This window comes from Podarcis muralis, chromosome 6 (genome assembly GCF_964188315.1).
Source record: "Podarcis muralis chromosome 6, rPodMur119.hap1.1, whole genome shotgun sequence".
NCBI classification, from domain to species: Eukaryota; Metazoa; Chordata; class Lepidosauria; order Squamata; family Lacertidae; genus Podarcis; species Podarcis muralis.
Genome location: NC_135660.1, coordinates 77,306,426 through 77,326,707, shown reverse-complemented (window position 1 = coordinate 77,326,707; position 20,282 = coordinate 77,306,426). Strand labels below are relative to the sequence as shown.

The 20,282-nt window shown below is 43.1% G+C and overlaps 1 protein-coding gene across 1 annotated transcript in view; it reads left to right on the top strand.

Moving 5' to 3' along the window:
* Positions 1-20,282, top strand: part of CHAT (choline O-acetyltransferase) — a 51,095-nt gene that overhangs the window by 16,792 nt on the left and 14,021 nt on the right. The window contains exons 5-12 of the mRNA XM_028728448.2: positions 2,378-2,431; positions 4,196-4,376; positions 5,122-5,299; positions 6,623-6,792; positions 9,982-10,082; positions 11,883-12,011; positions 13,839-13,961; positions 17,826-17,967. Coding sequence (XP_028584281.2) covers positions 2,378-2,431; positions 4,196-4,376; positions 5,122-5,299; positions 6,623-6,792; positions 9,982-10,082; positions 11,883-12,011; positions 13,839-13,961; positions 17,826-17,967 — 1,078 coding nt within the window. The remainder of the gene's footprint in view (positions 1-2,377; positions 2,432-4,195; positions 4,377-5,121; positions 5,300-6,622; positions 6,793-9,981; positions 10,083-11,882; positions 12,012-13,838; positions 13,962-17,825; positions 17,968-20,282) is intronic.

Sequence of the window (20,282 nt, the reverse complement as noted above, 5' to 3'; positions counted from 1 at the left end):
AAAATATCCACAAGGCTGGAGTAACATTGTACACTGTGACCCACTGTCACTACACCCTACTTTGTATTCAGAGACTGGTGCAACATATTTTTGAATATGTTCCCACGACCTGGGAACAAAAATGAAATATTGCGTTACACAAATATATTAAGTGAACCGATAAACAGTGACGTCACCTTTCACAATGCAGACCTAGGCTTCTTTTTCTGTTGAAAAGGGGATGGAATACATAAGTTCGTCCCCTTCCAAACTGATTCTTGGTGAGTATTCTTGGCAAGAATGACACTACAATCATTTCTTGATTGGGCCCATCAGTGCTCACCATGGCATGCAGCCTCCTGAGAGATCCATATCTCTGAATTAGGCACAGTTTTGGAAACATCAGCACTTCGCAATCCATATATATGTAAAAAGATGGGAAATAAAAGGTGAGAGAAAACGTGTTCCGCTAAATGGGTCAATCAAAAAGATCTCATTGGGGAATGAGACATGTGAAAGAAGACTAAAAGTAAAGTGTTGTGGGTAGAGATGTTCCCTTTTGTAATTCACCAACTTACAGGCCAAATGGACTCAAAGGAAAGTCCCAGAGGTTCATACTAGTACATGTAAATATGCATAGGATTACAGCCTTAATACTGCAAGGTGGTGAATAATACAGGAATATACCTTGTATGGGCACAGGCCATTGGTCTATCAAGCTCTGCATTGCCTACTCCAGAATAGCCAAATGTGATGCCCCCAAGATACCACTGGAATCCAGCACCCATCATCACTAGTCATTGGCCATATTGACTGGGGCTGATGGGAATTGGAATATAACAAGATATGGAGGGCACCATTGTGTCTATCCCTGGTCTATGGTGTTTGAGGGCCTAAATACACATTATGCTAAATTTGCCAGCTGGAGCATGAGACGGCTGCTGAACTGTAGCCAGGTTCCTCCTTGCTGTTAGAAGTGTGTGCAAATGCTATTTTAAAATGTCAAACCATATCTGGATGATCATAGTTTGTCCACCTCTGGCCTAGCTGTCGATCAGAATTACTCTGTTTTGCAATGGCAATGGACACAGACTTGGATAAACAACAACAGCAACACCCTATTCTAAATGCTGGCATGAACACATACTTCCTCTCATGAAACTGAACAGCTTCATTGTGACCGTTGTTTTCTAGAAAACGGTGTTTTGCATCTCTCCAGTGGAGAGAGCCCATAAACAGTAAACTCTCATGAGCAGATGGGAAGCCTATCAACTGACAGGAGGAACCTTGTAGCAGGAGGAAATGATAGGGCTGTTGTCTGGGTCTTAGGCAAAATTTGACCAGGGTATTGATTTCAATGACAAAGCTCTTTGGAGGTCTACTTCTGAGGACCAAACTAAATGCAATGAGGGCAGATGGGTTTCTGTTCACATCACCTCATTCACATATAAAGCAAGGAGCAAGCAGAGGCATAAAGGTAAAGGTAAAGGTACCCCTGCCCGTACGGGCCAGTCTTGCCAGACTCTAGGGTTGTGCGCTCATCTCACTCTATAGGCCGGGAGCCAGCGCTGTCCGCAGACACTTCCGGGTCACGTGGCCAGCGTGACAAAGCTGCATCTGGCGAGCCAGCGCAGCACACGGAACGCCGTTTACCTTCCCGCTGGTAAGCGGTCCCTATTTATCTACTTGCACCTGAAGGTGCTTTCGAACTGCTAGGTTGGCAGGCGCTGGGACCGAACGACGGGAGCGCACCCCGCCGCGGGGATTCGAACCGCCGACCTTTCAATCGGCAAGTCCTAGGCGCTGAGGCTTTAACCCACAGCGCCACCCGCATCCCCCAGCAGAGGCATACTTAAGAATAAAGGAAATCTATTGGCAAGGCTGCTGCATCACTTCTGGTTTGGCGCTCATGGAGATGGTGAATTTGTGTTCCTGCTGTTCCATTTCATACTGCCAGTGGAGACTCAAATGACGGCATGTTTCTCAATATAAACAGAAATACAGATAACTTTTTACCAAGAGTTGTGAATTTACCAATGGGCATATTCCTGTACACTAGCAGGAATGAGCCACAGAGTCTCAGACTTGGGAACTCTACCCCATCACTGCATGGACAAGAAGTACAGATACAGATACAAATACATACACACACACACACACACTCCTACACACAATAAAACAAAATAACTCATTTTTAAAATGAGGGGGACGGGGGCCTTGGGTGCCAATAGGTGTCTGAGGGCACCACATCGGAAATCTGAAACATGCCCAGTAACTGGTGTTTACCAGCTGGTAAAGGGTCAATTGTATCTGTTCTATATTTGTATTATTATTTGGACAATGCCACCCGATCTTCATCGCAGGGAATTCTTGTTCCTTCTGTCTTTGATTTTTACAGGTTTGCTGCCAATCTCATTTCTGGAGTTCTTGATTATAAAGCACTGCTGGACACGTAAGCAGCTTGGCTTTTGTGAATAGAATCGATGATTTCACTGGGAGCATAAACATAATCACATTCACAAAGCTGCAGGATCTGGTTGCATCAGATAGTAGTTTAAGGTTACATGTACACTACCAGAGCAAACCTGTTTTTAAAAACTAGTTTGCCGTCACTTCAGTAGTGTGCTGAAAGTCCTAACTCGGGAGTCATTTGATGGCTGGGCTCTAGAGAGCTCAGTCCCAGAATGTGAAGTCTAGCATCACCTCTGGAATATCTTTTTGACGACAGGTCTCAGCCCTAGAATATATGAAAAGTATAAAGGCAAGAATGCATGTGCACAGTGCATTTCTGAGCATCTAAGCAACCTCTGCCTGGCATTCCAGTGACTACATATCCTAGAGTTCATTGGAGAGGAAGCCATGCCACGCAAACTAACCAGTCCTAGTAGAGACAATGGTGCAGTTATGTAATTTTAGAGTCTGCACTTATTGGTTGTACAGGTGGCGTCCTGCTTAATATGGTGATGTGCATTACAGTATTTGCTTCCAAATGTGGTAAGCCAATCTTGATGCATTTGTGGGGGCCCTCTGCTCATTCTATTGAGCAAGACCCTAGATGTCTGCCTGAACGGCACCCTGATGAGTATAGACCATAGCTGCCAACGTTTCCCTTTCTTAAAGGGAAATTCCCTTATTTCGAATAGGATTCCTTGCAAGAAAAGGGAAAAGTTGACAGCTATGGTGTAGACATTACCGAACTGAACCGAACGTCTGTCAGGTTAGCAACCTAACTTTAATATTATAAGTCTCCCTTGATAAGTGTGTGTGGAGTATAAATCTTGATAATAAATAAATGGGCCCAGCATAGCATCCTGAGTGGCTTTTCATTCCATTGCGGTTCCTGAATGTGTCCGATAAATGTTGGTCGTCCATTTGTGCAATTCAAAGCTTGTTACCTCAGCAGTGCTGCCAATTCAATAAAAGCGCATCAGCTCAACCCTGTTGTATGCAGCATGCTTCTCATATAATTCCTGTGGTTTATGTACTGTGAGAGCTTCTTCTCTGCAATGATAAATGTGTCTGATTTGGCTGCTTCAGATCCACCCAATTAATCAATCCCCACCAGTCCAGATCACTGGCTGGCCATGTGTATTTTACAAAACACCTGTTTGAGAGATCTCGTTGCATCTTGGTCTTTCTAAGATGTCAATCCTTAAGAAGCAGTTGTACTGCGTTGGTTATTTCTTTTTCCAGCTGGGCTGCTCCAGTGGGCCGCTCTACTTGTAGAGGTGTAGATGTAGAGGTTCTCCTTATGAAACACTTGCCATGCAAAGACTCAGGCAGACCTTCCCTTTCTCCCCACAAGATACATGGGGGCAGGAGGCCACACCCTCGTGTATGACAACACATACATATTTTCACCTGTGTGATTAGAGGTTTAGGTGGAGTGCATTAACAGAGACGAGGTGGAAAAGGAATGTGTCTTTCTGTCCTTATGTTTTGCATACATTACCGTTTGCTTTTTCAACACTCGCCCACTGAATGCAAATACAGTTGCATCGTAAGTCATGTCAAGAATCATGAATTTCAGCTTTGCTCTGGGAGCCCGTCTATTTCCCATTGCCGTAATCTTATTGTTGTATGATTCTATTTGTGTTGTGTATCTAACCTAATTGTAAACAGACAAAGGACAGATTAGATTTCTCTTCCTTTCTGTCTACTTCTTTCTCTCTCTTTTTGTCTCTTTTGCTTTGTCTCTCTCGTTCTGTCCCTCCAGCCATGCTGTGCCTGTTGATTTTGCTCGTGGACAGCTGTCTGGTCATCCTCTCTGTATGAAGCAATACTATGGACTCTTTTCTTCCTATCGTCTTCCAGGACATACCAAAGATACCCTTGTGGCCCAGAAAAGCAATATCATGCCTGAACCGGAACATATCATTGTTGCTTGTAACAATCAGGTGTGTGGATATTCATTGGATGCAGTTTTTTCAAAACTTGAGCCCGCTTCATTTTGCTATGAAATTGACTAAGCAAGGAAAGAGGGGGTGCTGGTTTGCATTCTAACTGAGGACCAAAAATGTACCACAGATGAACTCTCCCTTGAGTTCTTTCTGTGGGTGGGTTTCTACAATTGGCCACTATAAAGCTGTAAGCCTAAGCATACTTACTTGGGAGTAGAGATGGGAAGGCTTGGGAAAAAATGGGGGGAAACCTGGTTTTTTCCCCAGGCCTTCCCATCTCTACTTGGGAGTAAGTCCCACTAAGCTCCATCACATTTCACTTCTGTAGTTTATCTATTAAAGACTACAATAATCACCAGCACCGTTTGTTTGAAAAGAAAAATCTGGGGATAGGGTACTATTGACCAAAATGATACAAGACAGAAGAGCAAGTAATGAACGAAGTGATAGATTTTTAGAACGATGGTCTTTACTTATTATATTCTGGAATGATAAATTCTAGGACATTTACCCATGCAGAGTAGTCTTCGCTTTGACATACTATCTTCCCATGAACAAGGTGTAGTTTTTTGATGTGGGGAGGTTGAGAAGGAAAGGGATAAAGCTTTGTCAGTGGATCCCACTAAGTACCCTGGCTCAAAGTCATTTTGAATCATGCAGGATCATTTTTACTAAAATTGTGTGCTCCCGCTATTGCTTTGCCCTTTCTTTTAACTGCTCCCCCACCCCTCTCTCTCCCCAGTTTTTTGTTTTGGACGTTGTCATTAATTTTCGCCGTCTCAGTGAGGGGGATCTGTTTACTCAGTTGCGGAAGATAGCCAAAATGTCAGAGAATGAAGAAGAGAGGCTGCCTCCAATTGGTCTCCTGACATCTGATGGAAGAACAGAGTGGGCTGAAGCCAGGACAATCCTTGTTGAAGGTTAGCAAGCGGCAACCAAATTGCCTCTCTTGTCATCCTGTTCACCCCATCTTCTCTGCACATCATGTCTCTAGATGGGACAGTGACCAGCTTCTCATAAACAGCAAACAAGGTGGCAAAACTGTTTCTCTGCTGTACCACTTCAAACTGCAGGTGAAAGGACCCCACAACAGAATGCTTCTCCATTACATCTTACACATACAAAATAATAATAATAATAATAATAATAATAATAATAATAATAATAATTTTTATTTATATCCCACCCTCCTCAGCCGAAGCCGGGCTCAGGGCGGCTAACAAAAATAAAATAGTACAACATTCTAAAATCATTTAATTATAAAATTAATTCAAATCAAATTGATGGCAACCATTGGGCTAGAGTTCTGTGAAGATTGCCAAAGGAGGGAGTAATAATAATAATTAATTAATTAATTAATTAATTAATTAATTAATAAAACTACATATCAGAGAGGAGGATTCTAGCCAAGCCTTTCTCGTGGCATGCCAGATGTCCTGCCCCCCATGCAGAGTTTTTATTTTTGGCATTGAAGAACATTTAATCTGGTGAGTCTACACCTGTAACCTAAAATGGCACAGCACAGAATAGAGATGGGTGAGAAATTTGAATCAATTGCATCTAAAGGCAAACCTACCTAATTTGCACTTTCCTAAACTCTTCACCCACTCAAACACAGCCATCCTTTGACATTTGCACTTTTCTGAATTTTGCAATGTAGTCCTCCAGCCAAATAATGAGCAGGGGGGGGAAATGCATATACTAGGATAAAGGGTTTATTTAAATGCATATATTATTGAAAAGAACATACCAAAAATACATTATAGTAGGGGGAATTGTTTTGCCCAAAAGTGTGTATGGTATGCAGAATTGCATAGAGAACTGTGTATTAGGAGAAATTCACAGTAAAATGCTGGCAAACTTTCGTGACTTTTTTTAAAAAAAGGAAACATGAGGAAACATTAGAAAAATGAGACACTGGCAAAAAAAGAAAACCATGGAGGATGAGCTATCATGGCTCAAAACCATTGATACCCTTAATCTCCACAAATTTGTCCAATCCTATTTTAAAGCCATCCAAATTCCATAGTTTAACCATATGCTGTGTGAAAAAGTACATTGCCAAGCTCATACATCATCATATCATAACTACAAACACACACCCTTTGTAAAAGTTTAAGCTTATTTTTCAAAGAGCAAAATACAGTTTTGGAACTCTCAGTGGCACACTGCAGAAGAGGCATGTCTTGGCAGGAAGAACCGACAGTAATTCATTGCACCAAGCCCATTGTTTCTCCCCTCAGATTCTACAAACAGAGACTCTCTTGATATGATCGAACGGAGCATCTGCTTAGTATGCCTTGATAGTCCAAGTGGGGAGGAACCCACAGATACCAACATGGCTTTGCAGCTTCTGCATGGAGGAGGCTACAGTAAAAATGGTGCCAATCGTTGGTATGATAAACCTATGCAGGTAAGAAGTTGCTATTGGTGCATGTGAGTTCTCATTCATGTCAAAGGCTGGTCAACATGGAAGGGTTATAGCATTTTAATGCAAACCCTCCTAATATGTACTTCCCAAACATGAACCAGGATGCAGTTACCCTCTGAAATTTGCCCTTCTCTGAATTTTTCAACCCCAAAACTACATATAACAAAACATATTTTGGCAGGTAATGTGCACAAAAATGGTCACAAAAACGATGCACCAAAAATGCAGTCCTGGAGGGAAAATTACTTATAGACAGGCAGATATTCAGCAAAATCACTTGCAAAAAACGTGAAATGCTCAAGACAATGCATGCATTTTTAAAATGCAATTGGTATAGCAGTTAGTGTGTTTGATTAGGACCTGGGAGAGCAGAGTTCAAATCTCCACTCAGTTATGTAACTCACTGGGTGATCTTGGGCCTAACCTACTTTACAAGATTGATGAGATGATGAATTGGGGAGGAAGAAAACCATGTACACTACCTTGAGCTCTTTCAAGAAAAGGTGAGATAGAAAGTAAATATTTAAAAAATGCTAACTGATTTGGAAATGGGGAGAACTAAGCTCAGACTGAACTTAGCAAAATGAGAGAGGAACCAAAACGGACTGATCCATCCATCCCTACCTGTAGTTGCATGTACTATGTCATTAGTAACTGCATCAAGAAGGAGAACCTTCCCTATACTCCCAGAGCTGCTGTCCCAGACTGAAGACACATGGTGCCTAGTTAGTCATAGTCGCCTTAGACTGGACTTAACCATCATGGGGTCCTTTACCTTTACCTTTTTACGTAGATAGAAGATTACCCAGAACTTTATGTACCCTGACCCTGAGGTTTGCTTAGCTAATCACCAGTCCCTAGCCAAAACCATGCCAGTCTAACCAACACATTACACTGGCCTGCTCTCTTCATCACAGCCCCACATAGTCAACCCCTGAACTCTAGACCTGAGGAGCAGATCTACCTCACTCATGTTTCCCATTAAGCCAGCACTATCCTCATTTGTGTTTCTCAATGTCAGACTCCACGTGGGGTGGCATAACATCCCCTACCTCTATATATAATTTGCTTCCCAGCATATAATTTCCTCCACACTCACAAGAGTGAGTCTAATTGGCCTACAGTGCGTAACAGGCAGAAATAGCTGTATTCATTTCCAATTAAGTCAAATGGAAAACGTTAAGCTAAAGAATCCATCATGGGAGGGTGAGGAATCTAGTTTTCCCCAATCTTGCATTATTTTATGTTATATTAATATCTGGTGGAGCATATCTGCTGTTGTAATTCGCTTGGGTTAACACACATTACTGATAAAAAAACGACCTTTCTGTACAGGGTTAGTTTTCTTGGATTTTTCTGTGCAGACCTTTACTGCTTGCAAGTGGTTCCGTAATTACATTGGAAATGTCATCCTGCAACCAAAGACTTTGTGGGGTTGTGGCCTTTGACTCCACTCCAGATACAGGCATGCAAGACTAGGAGCCCAACACGGCTAATAGTGAGGGGTGAATTTGCATCTGCATGGAAAAATGGGGGGGAACCAGCATCAGAACCAGCATCAAGTGTCAGCACCCTCAGGCATCTGCAAAGGGCCTAGAGACGGGCATATCTGTCAGTTTCAGTTTCCCAGTCATCAAGTTCTGTTCTGTACATTTCCACATCAGTTTCCGATTCCCCTCCCCACCCAAAGTCCTTTTGAGAAATCAACATTTCTCCTAATACAGTGGTACCTCAGGTTAAGTACTTAATTCGTTCCGGAGGTCCATTCTTAACCTGAAACTATTCTTAACCTGAGATACCTCTTTAGCTAATGGGGCCTCCCGCTGCCGCCGCGCCACCGAAGCACAATTTCTGTTCTCATCCTGAAGCAAAGTTCTTAACCCGAGGTACTATTTCTGGGTTAGTGGAGTCCGTAACCTGAAGCGTATGTAATCTGAAGCATATGTAACCCGAGGTACCACTGTATACTTTTTGTATGCAATTTTACCTAACACACACACATTTTTGCAAAGAAATATCCTTTAAAGAATGCATTGTTGTGTATTCTTTTCACTAGCAAATGCATTTTTTGCACGCATTGCCTCAGCATGTGCGTTTTGCAGCCATTGCTTGACTGGGGTGCAAGGCGGCGGGGAGAAGAATACAATGTAAAATTCAAAGAAGTGTGGATTTTGAATTTCTGTGTCTTTGGTTCATTCAGAAAGCATGAATTATGTAGGCTTGTTTTTAAATGTGAACAGAATCACATTTATTCCTCACCCTCATAAATGTGTACAGTGGTACCTTGGGTTAAGTACTTAATTCGTTCCGGAGGTCCGTACTTAACCTGAAACTGTACTTAACCTGAAGCACCACTTTAGCTAATGGGGCCTCCTGCTGCTGCCGTAGCACAATTTCTGTTCTCATCCTGAAGCAAAGTTCTTAACCTGAAGCACTATTTCTGGGTTAGCGGCGTCTGTAACCTGAAGCGTATGTAACCTGAAGCGTATGTAACCCAAGGTACCATTGTATACCCTGTTGGTGGTGGTGGTACACTGGTAAGTCCCTAGACCTGCTGCAGTGAGGAGTTAAGCTCCTTGAAGAAGGGAGACCCATTACCCAAAGACCCTCCAAAACCTGCAGCCAGGTTTTGATGCATATGCACAGTCACAGGGATGGTGTAAGAAATCTAGGTCAATTCACACTTAAAGCTGAATCTATCAAACATGTCCTTTCTAAAACAATGGAACAATGCAAGCAAATAATGTTTGCATCCTGATCCAGTGACTGTCCATATTTTTGTATGTGGGAATGCATACCCCTCAACTGCCCCAATAAAATCAGGAAATCCCATTTTGGGGGGCCATGTTCTTGCGCAAGAGCACAGCACTCAAAAACGTGCAAGATTGTGACCCTGAAAAACATCTATCTTTCTGGGCCATGCTCTTCCATGGGTCATGTGACTCATGCAGGCGCACGGCCCCAGAAGCCAGGCATCCTGGTTTTCCCACTGCAGCATGTTAGAGGGTAGGGGAACGTACCTGCAGAATTTAAACTGCTTCGGGATTTTTCCCCAACGAAAACTGAAGTTTTAAGAAGTTTTCTAGAAGTTTTAAAATAAATATGCAACTCAGTAAAAGAGGCAGAAGGATTCACTTGCTGTTTCTGTCTGTAAATACCTCCCCTGCTCAGTTTGTTGTGGGAAGAGATGGAGTTTGTGGAACAGTGTGCGAACATTCTCCTTTCGACGGGATCGTCCTGGTTCAGTGCATTGAACATTTGCTCAGACACATGTAAGTTGCCTGTGGTGGGCCTGTAAGCTATTACTTCCTTCTCTTCTCCAATGTCACTGGAGTATTGCCTATCTTCCTCAGCTGTTGGAATTATGCAGTCCTTGCGGTGACATTTTGGAAATCGGTGGCACCTTGATGAGATGCACATTTTAAATTTTATTTGATTCTTTATGTACAGTCATACCTTGGCTCCCGAACGCCTTGGGAGTCAAACGTTCCAGCTCCCAAATGATTGAAAACTGGAAGTGAGTGTTCCGTTTTATGAACATTCTTTTGGAAGCTGAATCTCCGACGGAGCTTCCAATGCTTCTGATTGGCTGCAGCAGCTTCCTGCAGCCAATCAGAAGCTGCGCTTTAGTTGTTGAACGTTTCGGAAGTCAAACGGACTTCCGGAACAGATTGTGTTCAACTTCTGAGGTACGACTATTAGATTTCTTACCCACCCTTTGTCATAAAATCCCAGAACAAGTTACAGCAATGCAAAAATACAATAAGATCAGTTAAAACAACTTAAAATCAGAAAAATAGGGTGGGTCCTAAAATATATATATATCTTAGGTGTCGAAGGTCAGGATAAAGAGGTGTGTTCAGCATATGATTCCAAAACTTAGGAACTGCCACAGAGAATTCCCTCACTTGCGACACTCTCCCCAAGTTACCTAGGGCACTACCAAGAGGGCCCCATATGCTAATTGAAACACTGGGGAAGGAGTTGGGCCTTTCACATGTTTGGTACCTAAGTCATTTAGGGCTGTAAACACCAATGTGAATATTTTGAATTGCTCCCAGCAGCCAACTGGAAACCAGTGCCGCTGTTTCACAGCTGACGTAGGTTATAATTTGCTTATGTAAAAAGATGCAGAAATCTAATCACCGTGAAACCCTTTTTAAAACTTTTGACTCTTGCAAAGGGATGTCTTTTGAGACACCTAGCGATGCCAATCGCTTCCATGGCATAACAACTCTAAAGAATTAGGTAATGTGATGAAATTATAAACCTGGAATTTCAGCTTTGATGTCAGCACATCAATGACTTTAAGTAACGGGAGAGGAGAGCTTTCTAGTGTGTCTTGTTGGTAAAATAGTCTACCAGCCTAGAAGTATTGATCAGTGGTGGCAGTGCCAGTGGACTGACTGACACAAATGGATTGATCACCTCTGGGTACTTGGGTGTATCCAATCCATTCATGGCCATTTTGCCCAATGGGTACAACCTAATGTAACTAACAGTACCTTAAGGTAAAGGTAAAGGGACCCCTGACCATTAGGTCCAGTCGTGACCGACTCTGGGGTTGCGCGCTCATCTCGCTCTATAGGCCGAGGGAACCAGTGTTTGTCTGCAGACAGCTTCCGGGTCATGTGGCCAGCATGACTAAGTCACTTCTGGCGAACCAGAGCAGCATACGGAAATGCCGTTTACCTTCCCGCCGGAGCAGTACCTATTTATCTACTTGCACTTTGACGTGCTTTCGAACTGCTAGGTTGGCAGGAGCAGGGGCCAAACCACGGGAGCTCACCCCGTCGCAAGGATTCGAACCACCAACCTTCTGATTGGCAAGTCCTAGGCTCTGTGGTTTAACCCACAGCACCACCCGCGTCCCTATCAGTACCTTAACTAATACATTAATATTAACCATTCAGAAGCAACAGTGAGTATAGATTAGGCAGCAAATGTCATGCAGATCAGTTAATTGCAGTAAGACCTTCAGTCATCTGTCTGATGTAAAAAAAAAAAAACTTTTTGAGTTCTACAGCGTCTAACAGCAAATTTATTGGCATTCTATCATTTAAAAAAATCAGGAAAGAAGGTGCAAAGAAATTGGTCAGAGCAGATTCAGTGAGTGAACTTCCTGCTCCAAGGAGACTAAGGTGGAAATGTTCTCCAGAAATTCAGGGACACTTGGCGTCATCAGCAGAAAAACTTCAAAGGTACCATCGTTTCATTAGATTTTCAACTTGTGTGTATGGGTGGTTATTTTAATGTGTTGGTCTTTCCTCAATAATATAATCAATGAATAAAAACAGTAAAAGCTGAGAGAAAGATCAGCTATAGAACATAGTGGTTTCAACTTAAGCTATTAGGGCTGCAAGCTTTTATTTACTTTCAGATTGACTAACTGTTGAGTGGGAGCTGATTATAATCAGTAAAGGTAGATATTCATTGACTGAATTGCCTATTTCTTTCTGCTTTGACTCATATCAGCCACAGAGGGAGATTGTGGCTGAAGAAAAGGGCTTTAACTCTTCTTCTCTGCCATTTTCCCAATGAACATCCCCCTTTCTTTCACTAAAGCTGTTGTTTGCCCCCTTGGGGATAAGTTATGGACACCTTTCTAGAGGACAAATACCTAGCAATGAGATGGTAGGAGTCTGAATAATCTCCATGACTCTTTTTATCATCAGAGAGTGCTAGAGTGGATCGCCAGTATGTGTTCAGCCTGGCAGAAACCCTTTCATTAGGATAATTGGCACCAATGGGCCTAAATGGTTGTCCAATGCATAACTAAGGAGATGGGTGAAGCCAGAGGTGATAACTTGAATAAAATATTGGGAGGGCACTGGTAAGCCCCGCCCCACATAATCAATCACATGACGTGGCACACACACACCCTTTGAATGGCAATGCCCATCAAACTTTGGCCTGGCCCCCTCAGCCCCTAATAGTTGGCTCCTATGGGTGGAGCCTTCTGTGGGAAAGGGGCTTGCCTTTCTTCCGCCTTCCCCCTCGCTTTGTGGGTTGATGTCAACCAGCTGTTTGTGCAGGAGCTGCAGGTTCTGACTGAGGTGATCTGAGGAAAAGGTCAGAGCTGTAGGACTTGCTGGCAGCTCTGAAGAAGTATCTGCTGCAGCAATTTAAGAGGTGACTCTCCAATATGGCAAATCCAGGACATTTAAAAAATTTGCTGGAACTCCGTTTTGGCACCTCTCAGGTGGGTGCCATTGCCGTTATAAGAGAACAAGGGCGGCATTAATGCTGAGTTCTGGCACCTCTTTTTCTAGAAAAATTAGCACCGGCAAAACCTGTATATATGCAAAAATATCCGATATGCCACAAAACACCAGGTAGCCTCATTCCAGGGTATGTGCTGTGGCAAACCCTGGAAATTTGCACTGATAAGGGTTTTGAGAACACCATAATGATATCTCCTCTTTAGTATAACAGGGGGTGGAGAGGAATAACAGAACAAAAGCAAACTATGAGGGCTAAGCGTGACACAAGATTGTGCCTCCACATTTGCCATGGCAATGTAATACTTATTATTACCGGTATGTTTCTGTCACATAATAAATGACTGCAAACATGACAGGAAGTAAATTGGATACAGCATTTAGCCTTTGCATAAAATGCAAAGAGCAACCTCTATTTGTACACATGGTGCACCCTGAGCAAGCAAATGAATAAGTCAAGACATACAGAGTGGGGAGAAAACGTATAGGTATGAATGACAGCAAACAACTCATTTGAGTAGACAATTTGAATTGAAGTATTAGTTCTTTGCATGTTCCCTTCTGCCCCTGCAAAGCCTTTTTCTCCTGCATTGCATTTTCCAACACACCATATGATCATATTGCTTTTATAGCACAGCTCTGAACAAGACATATAATACAAGGAATTTGTCACAATGGCCTGGATCCCAAGATCACCTGCCTAACTACTTTGGGGCATAGTCCAGACGAGAGAAAAAAAGATTAAAATAAATAAATTACACAATAACTTTCCTGTGCTCACTTCTGGAGTTTTTCATCATTTTCTAGGATGGTGAAAAATCTAGATTTTATTGCTTATAAATTTGAAAACTACGGAAAAGAGTTTATCAAGAAACAGAAGATGAGCCCAGATGCCTACATCCAAGTGGCACTACAGCTGGCATTTTACAGGTATGTAATTATTTTTATTATTGATTATTGATTGAATTTATATAACGCCCTATACCCAGAGGTCTCAGAGCAGTTCACATGTTGTTGTTGTTTAGTCGTTTAGTCGTGTCCGACTCTTCGTGACCCCATGGACCAGAGCACGCCAGGCACCTCTGTCCTCCACTACTTCCCGCAGTTTGGTCAAACTCATGCTGGTAACCTCGAAAACACTATCCAACCATCTCGTCCTCTGTCGCCCCCTTCTCCTTGTGCCCTCCATCTTTCCCAGCATCAGTGTCTTCTCCAGGGAGTCTTCTCTTCTCATGAGGTGGCCAAAGTACTGGAGCCTCAGCTTCACGATCTGTCCTTCCAGTGAGCACTCAGGGCTGATTTCCTTAAGAATGGATGCGTTTGATCTTCTTGCAGTCCATGGGACAGTTCACATAATAAAATCAATAAACCAGCTATCAGCTCTTATTTGAAGCTTGCAGTTCAATAGCTGACCACAGATTATGCTCTGGGAGACCTCCAGGCACGAATGAGCAAAATATCAGAGCCTTTTCTCATGACCCAGTAGAAATTATTCACACTATTGGTAACTGTGTGGATGGTTATGTAAGTATAAATTGCAGGTTTGGGGGAAATGATAATCAAGACTGGGACAGTGTGGCGCTAGCAGTGGGTTTACTTATTTAACCCTTTATCTCCCTTGTTTCTAATCTACATCAGGAACCCTTTACCAGCCATTAGAATCAGGAAGAAAGCTCCCACTGGTAGCAATGGGAGCATAGCTGTCAACGTTTCCCTTTTTTAAAGGGAAATTCCCTTATTCCAAATAGGATTCCTCACAAGAAAAGGGAAAAGTTGACAACTATGAATGGGAGCTTTCTTCTTCATGCAAATAGCAGACATGCAGGACCCAATCCAGATCAAGACCATCGTGCGGGTCTTCCATCAGGATCTAAATCTGGATTGGTGGGGAATGGGGACTCACACCTACAGTTTACACTTAAAGACATTCTTCACACAAATATATCATCTAGGTTGGCCCTGAGATGAATATCTGTTTTCATCAGATAGTCAGGAAGGCCAAGGTTATGCTGCCGCCAGCATTTTGGGACACAGAGCACAAAATAAGAGAGCTAATATTTGTCTCTGTCTCTCCCTGCCCTCCTGCCTGACATCTGGGTCAAGCCTGACATCCAGGAAGCCTTGAGATCACCGGTGGAGACACACAGTCTGTCCAGAGAGAACATTATAATTCATCCTTGCTCATCTTTGGAGCACCAAGTAGAATGACAGAATAGAGGTTGTGTTAGAGAAGCATCTTGGTGCTGTGGTGTTTGAACCTGGCCATCCTGGGTGTTAAATGCTGGGTCTAATTATGATGGTTAGGAAATGCAAGCAGGAAATGCAAGCAGAAGGTCTACCTCCCCTTCCTCTTCCTGCTTCTTGCATTTGGTCCAAGTTCATCTCTTATCGGATGCCTCTATTGTACTGATCACTATTAATCTTATTCCACACCACCTTGGGAACCAAATGGTTGAAAGGGGGAGGTATATCAATGCACAAGACGCAAGCAAGCAAACATATAGGATAACTGAACAAACGATCCTCCCTCCCCTTGGCCAGTTTTGCTACACCTGTCTTCGGTCAGTCTGCTTCCAGTGTGCAGATCAGTTCCCAACTCCCACCTTCCTGTTGCCCAATCAAACCAACCTCACGCCCCTCTGAAAAGGGCAGCCCTGTGTGGCATTTCCTTCCTTCTCTGCGTAAACTGTAGTACAACCTATGCCTTGGCCTAATGTCATTACATGGTGCATTTCCCCACCTCTGATCCACTTCCTTGGCTGTTGCTAACAGCAGTGCTGGATTTAGGGCAGTGCATATAATAATAATATAATAATGATTTCCCCAGCCACTCTGGGTGGCTTTCAACAGAATATTAAAAACACAATAAAACGTCAAACATTAAAAACTTCCCTATACAGGGCTGCCTTCAGATGTCTTCTAAACGTCAGATTGTTGTTTCCTTGACATCTGATGAGAGGGCGTTCCTCTGATTCTATGTCATACTCCATACTCATGCTCCTCTGATTCTATGTCATATTCCACAAAGATAGGCTTTAAACTATCTACAGGCCATGCTGCATCTAAATGAAACTGGAATCTACTCTCTAGTCCCGAAAAGCCTGGTTCCCTCACAGGGAGTCAAGCCAAATGGGCACAAAACAACAACAACACAGGTGCCTACTGAGAAGATCTAAGCAACTGTACCAAAAAGAATTATTGTGAAAATAAGAATTGGGGGGGGGGGTGTCCTCACTCAGGGCGCCATTTTACCAAAGTAAAATGGTCATACCAATAGGTAGCTGTCCAACCACTTCCAGCCTCCTAGTTGTGGTGCAGCCAGGAAGGAAACAAAGCCCACTCTGTCAGTCATAAGCCCCCTCTGCAGTGAACAAGCAGAAGAGTAATAGGCCCTAATCAGCAGACAAATCAGAGTATATAGATGCAGATTATCCTCGTTGCCATTAGAATCTGAAGAGTAGCAAACATTCCCTGCTTAAAGCATCATGAATTTAACTGGGAAATTAAATGAGGCGCCCTGGAGCCATGTAAAAAAGAAGGGGGGGGACAGCTTTGCTAGACAGCAAACATTTATCAGCATAGCGTTAAAGAAAAAGGGGCATGTGAAGATGGAGGTGAACAAAGGGCATTCTGCAAAATTAAGGTGCTTAGCTGCTGCTCTGTGACCCAGCCAGGTTTGCTTTCAGTGTAGATAAATGGCTTTGGAATTCTCTTTGGTAAATTAATCTAAAGAGTGGGGTAGGGAGCAACATATACATTCCCATGGAGCCTTCTCTGTGTTGCTTTTCAGCATGGGATCTTAACGTGAAACAGCAAGCTTTTCCACCCAGTTGATCAAAGCATGCCCTGGCCTCATTCTAGCCTTGGTAGGGCAGCACATTCCTTCAACTGCAAGCCTCAATGCCACAATAACAATGTGATATCCTATCTCCGTGCAATAGACTCTGAGGAGGAAAGATAGTTGTGCCTGTAAATTGGTTCGATGTGTCCTCCACTGTAAGCTAAGGACCAACATTGCCTCGACCAAGTGCCATCTGTCAACCACAACCTGGAGGACCCCACAGTGGAGGAAATACAGATGTGATAACTGCAGCTAGAGTGTCTATAGATACTATGCTTTAACTTTAAGGCCATTTCAAACATTCCACTGCAACAAGCACATATTCACAGCTGGATTATGGAATTCAGTGTCACAAACTGTGATGACAGCCACCCGTTTAGATGGCTTTTAAAAGAGATTATACACAGCTGCCAATAGACCAATTGCTCATGAATATGTCACATTCACAATTGTCACATTCATACTTTCCATTGTTAAATAAACTTCTGAAAAATATACCACCCTAGTTTACACACTATAGTAAACCATAGTTAACGATTTAACTAAATACAGTATGGTATTGTTTTTTCTATTGAATTGAAATAAAAAGAGTTGCCATCCCACAAGCCAATGATGAATCATGCCGTGATTTCATTATGTAGCACAAATGACATATTCCTTGAGCTTACAACAAGCAAACGGCTTTACTAGCCCTGTCGTCAGACATAAAGGATTTCTTGGCTAGTACCGCATTAACCAAAATGAATTCAGCCATATGTGCATCAATCTTGTCGTTTAAAAGGGGAGTGCCATGTCTAGCCTTTGTCTAGAACTCTATTAGCATAAACATGAAATATTATGCCAAATAAAAGTCAAGGCTGCAAAACGAAAACCCAGAGAGCCTATTTTTATTTCATACCGTCAACCCCCCCCCCCCCGCTAAAATCACTATATGTATTTCACCATGCCTGTAGATTATACGGGAGACTTGTTCCCACCTATGAAAGCGCTTCCATACGGCGGTTTGAAGAAGGAAGAGTAGACAACATCCGATCTGCGACTCCCGAAGCTTTAACTTTTGTCAAAGGAATGATCGATAAAAAATCATCTCTGCAGGTAAGAGTATTTACACACACCCCTTTATGCTGTTATATCCTGCAGGAACAGGGCCAACTCTAGATTTGCAGAGGCGGGGCTTGAATAAGATGTCCTTAGTAACACTCCTCTGAATGAGACCACTCTCACCACTCCTCTCTCTCTCTGGCCCTGCTCCCGCTCAGTTCCTGTGGAAGGGCCATAGCTCAGTGGGAGAGCATGTGCCTGGCATGCAGAAGGTGAAAGGTGCGATACCTGTCATCTCCAGGTAAAGTTGGGAATATGTCCTGTAAGGAACTTTAGAGAGCTACTGCTGCTCATGTTTCTAAAATGGACCAAGGGGTGGGGACTTGGAGGTCCACAAAAAAACAACAACGCTTTGGGCATCACAGCAGAGTACCACTTGGATGTGTCAGTTTTTAATAATAAATAACTTGAGGAAAAGTTTTTAAAAGACAGTTGTGGCAGTTGGGAACCCACAAAAAAATCAGAGTACTTACTTTGCCAAATCTTTATTAGGCATTACAAGTATAGGCCATCATAAAACATCCATATATAAAGTTTTAAAATATATACAAATAAACAGCCATGCATAATACGTAGTAACAAGAATTTTCATTGGAATTTCTTCCCGCTAAATGGTGCCATTTGCCACTCTAAGAGATATCATTGACAAATACTCAGCCCCCCCCTGCAGTTAAAAATTGGAGTCTACCTGTGGTCCTCAGATTAACCTGGTGACTTGAAGAGTTGGCAGCTTCCACACAGTGCAGCTGCCCACATGGCACTATCATGAAGGGATGGCCCATGTCATGATGCCTCTTGCCATAGTGGGTTTTCCATCCCTCAGAGAAAGGTGTGCACCTTTGTTTAAAAAAATTAAAGGAGGGCACTCTCAATTTGTTTGATATCGTAATGGAATAAGATGCTTTCGTTTTCATTGTCCAAATGACCAAATTTTGGTCAAGGAGATAAAGAACTACACAACTTTTAGAGGATATCTGAAGGCAGCCCTGTATTTGGGAGTTTTTTTTTATGTTTGATGTTATATTGTGTTTTTATATGTGCTGGAAGCTGCCCAGAGTAGCTGGGGCAACCCAGGCGAATGGGTGGGGTATAGTAATAGTAATAGAAATAGTAGTAATAGTAATAACATGATAACCAAATTAATTTAGAAGCCGCTGCAAATCCATATAAGTTCCAGTGTGTATAGGCCCTGGATTGCCTTTTAAACATTTAGTAAGGGGCAATGTAGGGGTGCGGGTGGCGCTGTGGTCTAAACCACTGAGCCTAGGGCTTGCCGATTGGAAGGTCAGCGGTTTGAATCCCTGCGACGGGGTGAGCTCCCGTTGCTCTGTGCCAGCTCCTGCCAACCTAGCAGTTTGAAAGCACATCAAAGTGCAAGTAGTTAAATAGGTACCACTCTGGCGGGAAGGTAAACGGCATTTCCATACGCTGCTCTGGTTTTGCCAGAAGTGGCTTAATCATGCTGGCCACATGACCCGGAAAAACTGTCTGCGGACAAACGCCGGCTCCCTTAGCCAGTAAAGTGAGATGAGCGCCACAACCCCAGAGTCGTTCGCAACTGGACTTAACTGTCAGGGGTCCTTTACCTTTAAGGGACAATGTACACACAACAAAGAAAAGCAGTGGTTTGGAGTCTGCAATTCTAAGCAGAAAAGGGAGAAAAGAGGGATGAACTCTTTCCCTATCTGGCAATTTTCAGCTCAAAATCACATCAACCCAGCTGCTTCCCCCACCCTTCCACCCCACCCTCTTCACATCGACATAAAGCTCCAGAAACAAACGTACATCTGGAATCCTACAGGGGGAAATCAGCTTGGAGAGCCATTTCAGTGTGGAAAAATGGTAGGCAGGCAAGCAAAGAATTAAGCACCCACTCGCAGCTCTCGACTGCAACGTCCCAAAGATGCTTTTCTTCACGAACAAACAAAAAGTCTGCCAAGGCACACATTTGCGTGAAGTGTGCCCTTCACCCCTAAGGAAAGCAATTCAGTGGTGCTTGCAGTACAAATGAGCACAGCAGGGAGCTCAGTGGGCCAATTCTGTACCTTCTCCCACTATATTTTTTCCCTCTGAGGTAATTATCCCATCTCACCTCATAGCATTTGAACTCGTTAAATCCTTCCAGCTACAAATGCAATATACTTTAGTGTTTCCTTTCAACATTTTGACTTCCTTTTTGCAGCTGGAGACAATAGGGTTTTTGGGGGGGGACGACTCAGAGGTGTAAAAGAGACTCTGTCACCCTCGCTGGTTTTGCCCAGGTGTTTTCTCTGACCCAACAGACCTGGTGCATGTTTGAGAAGCACCCA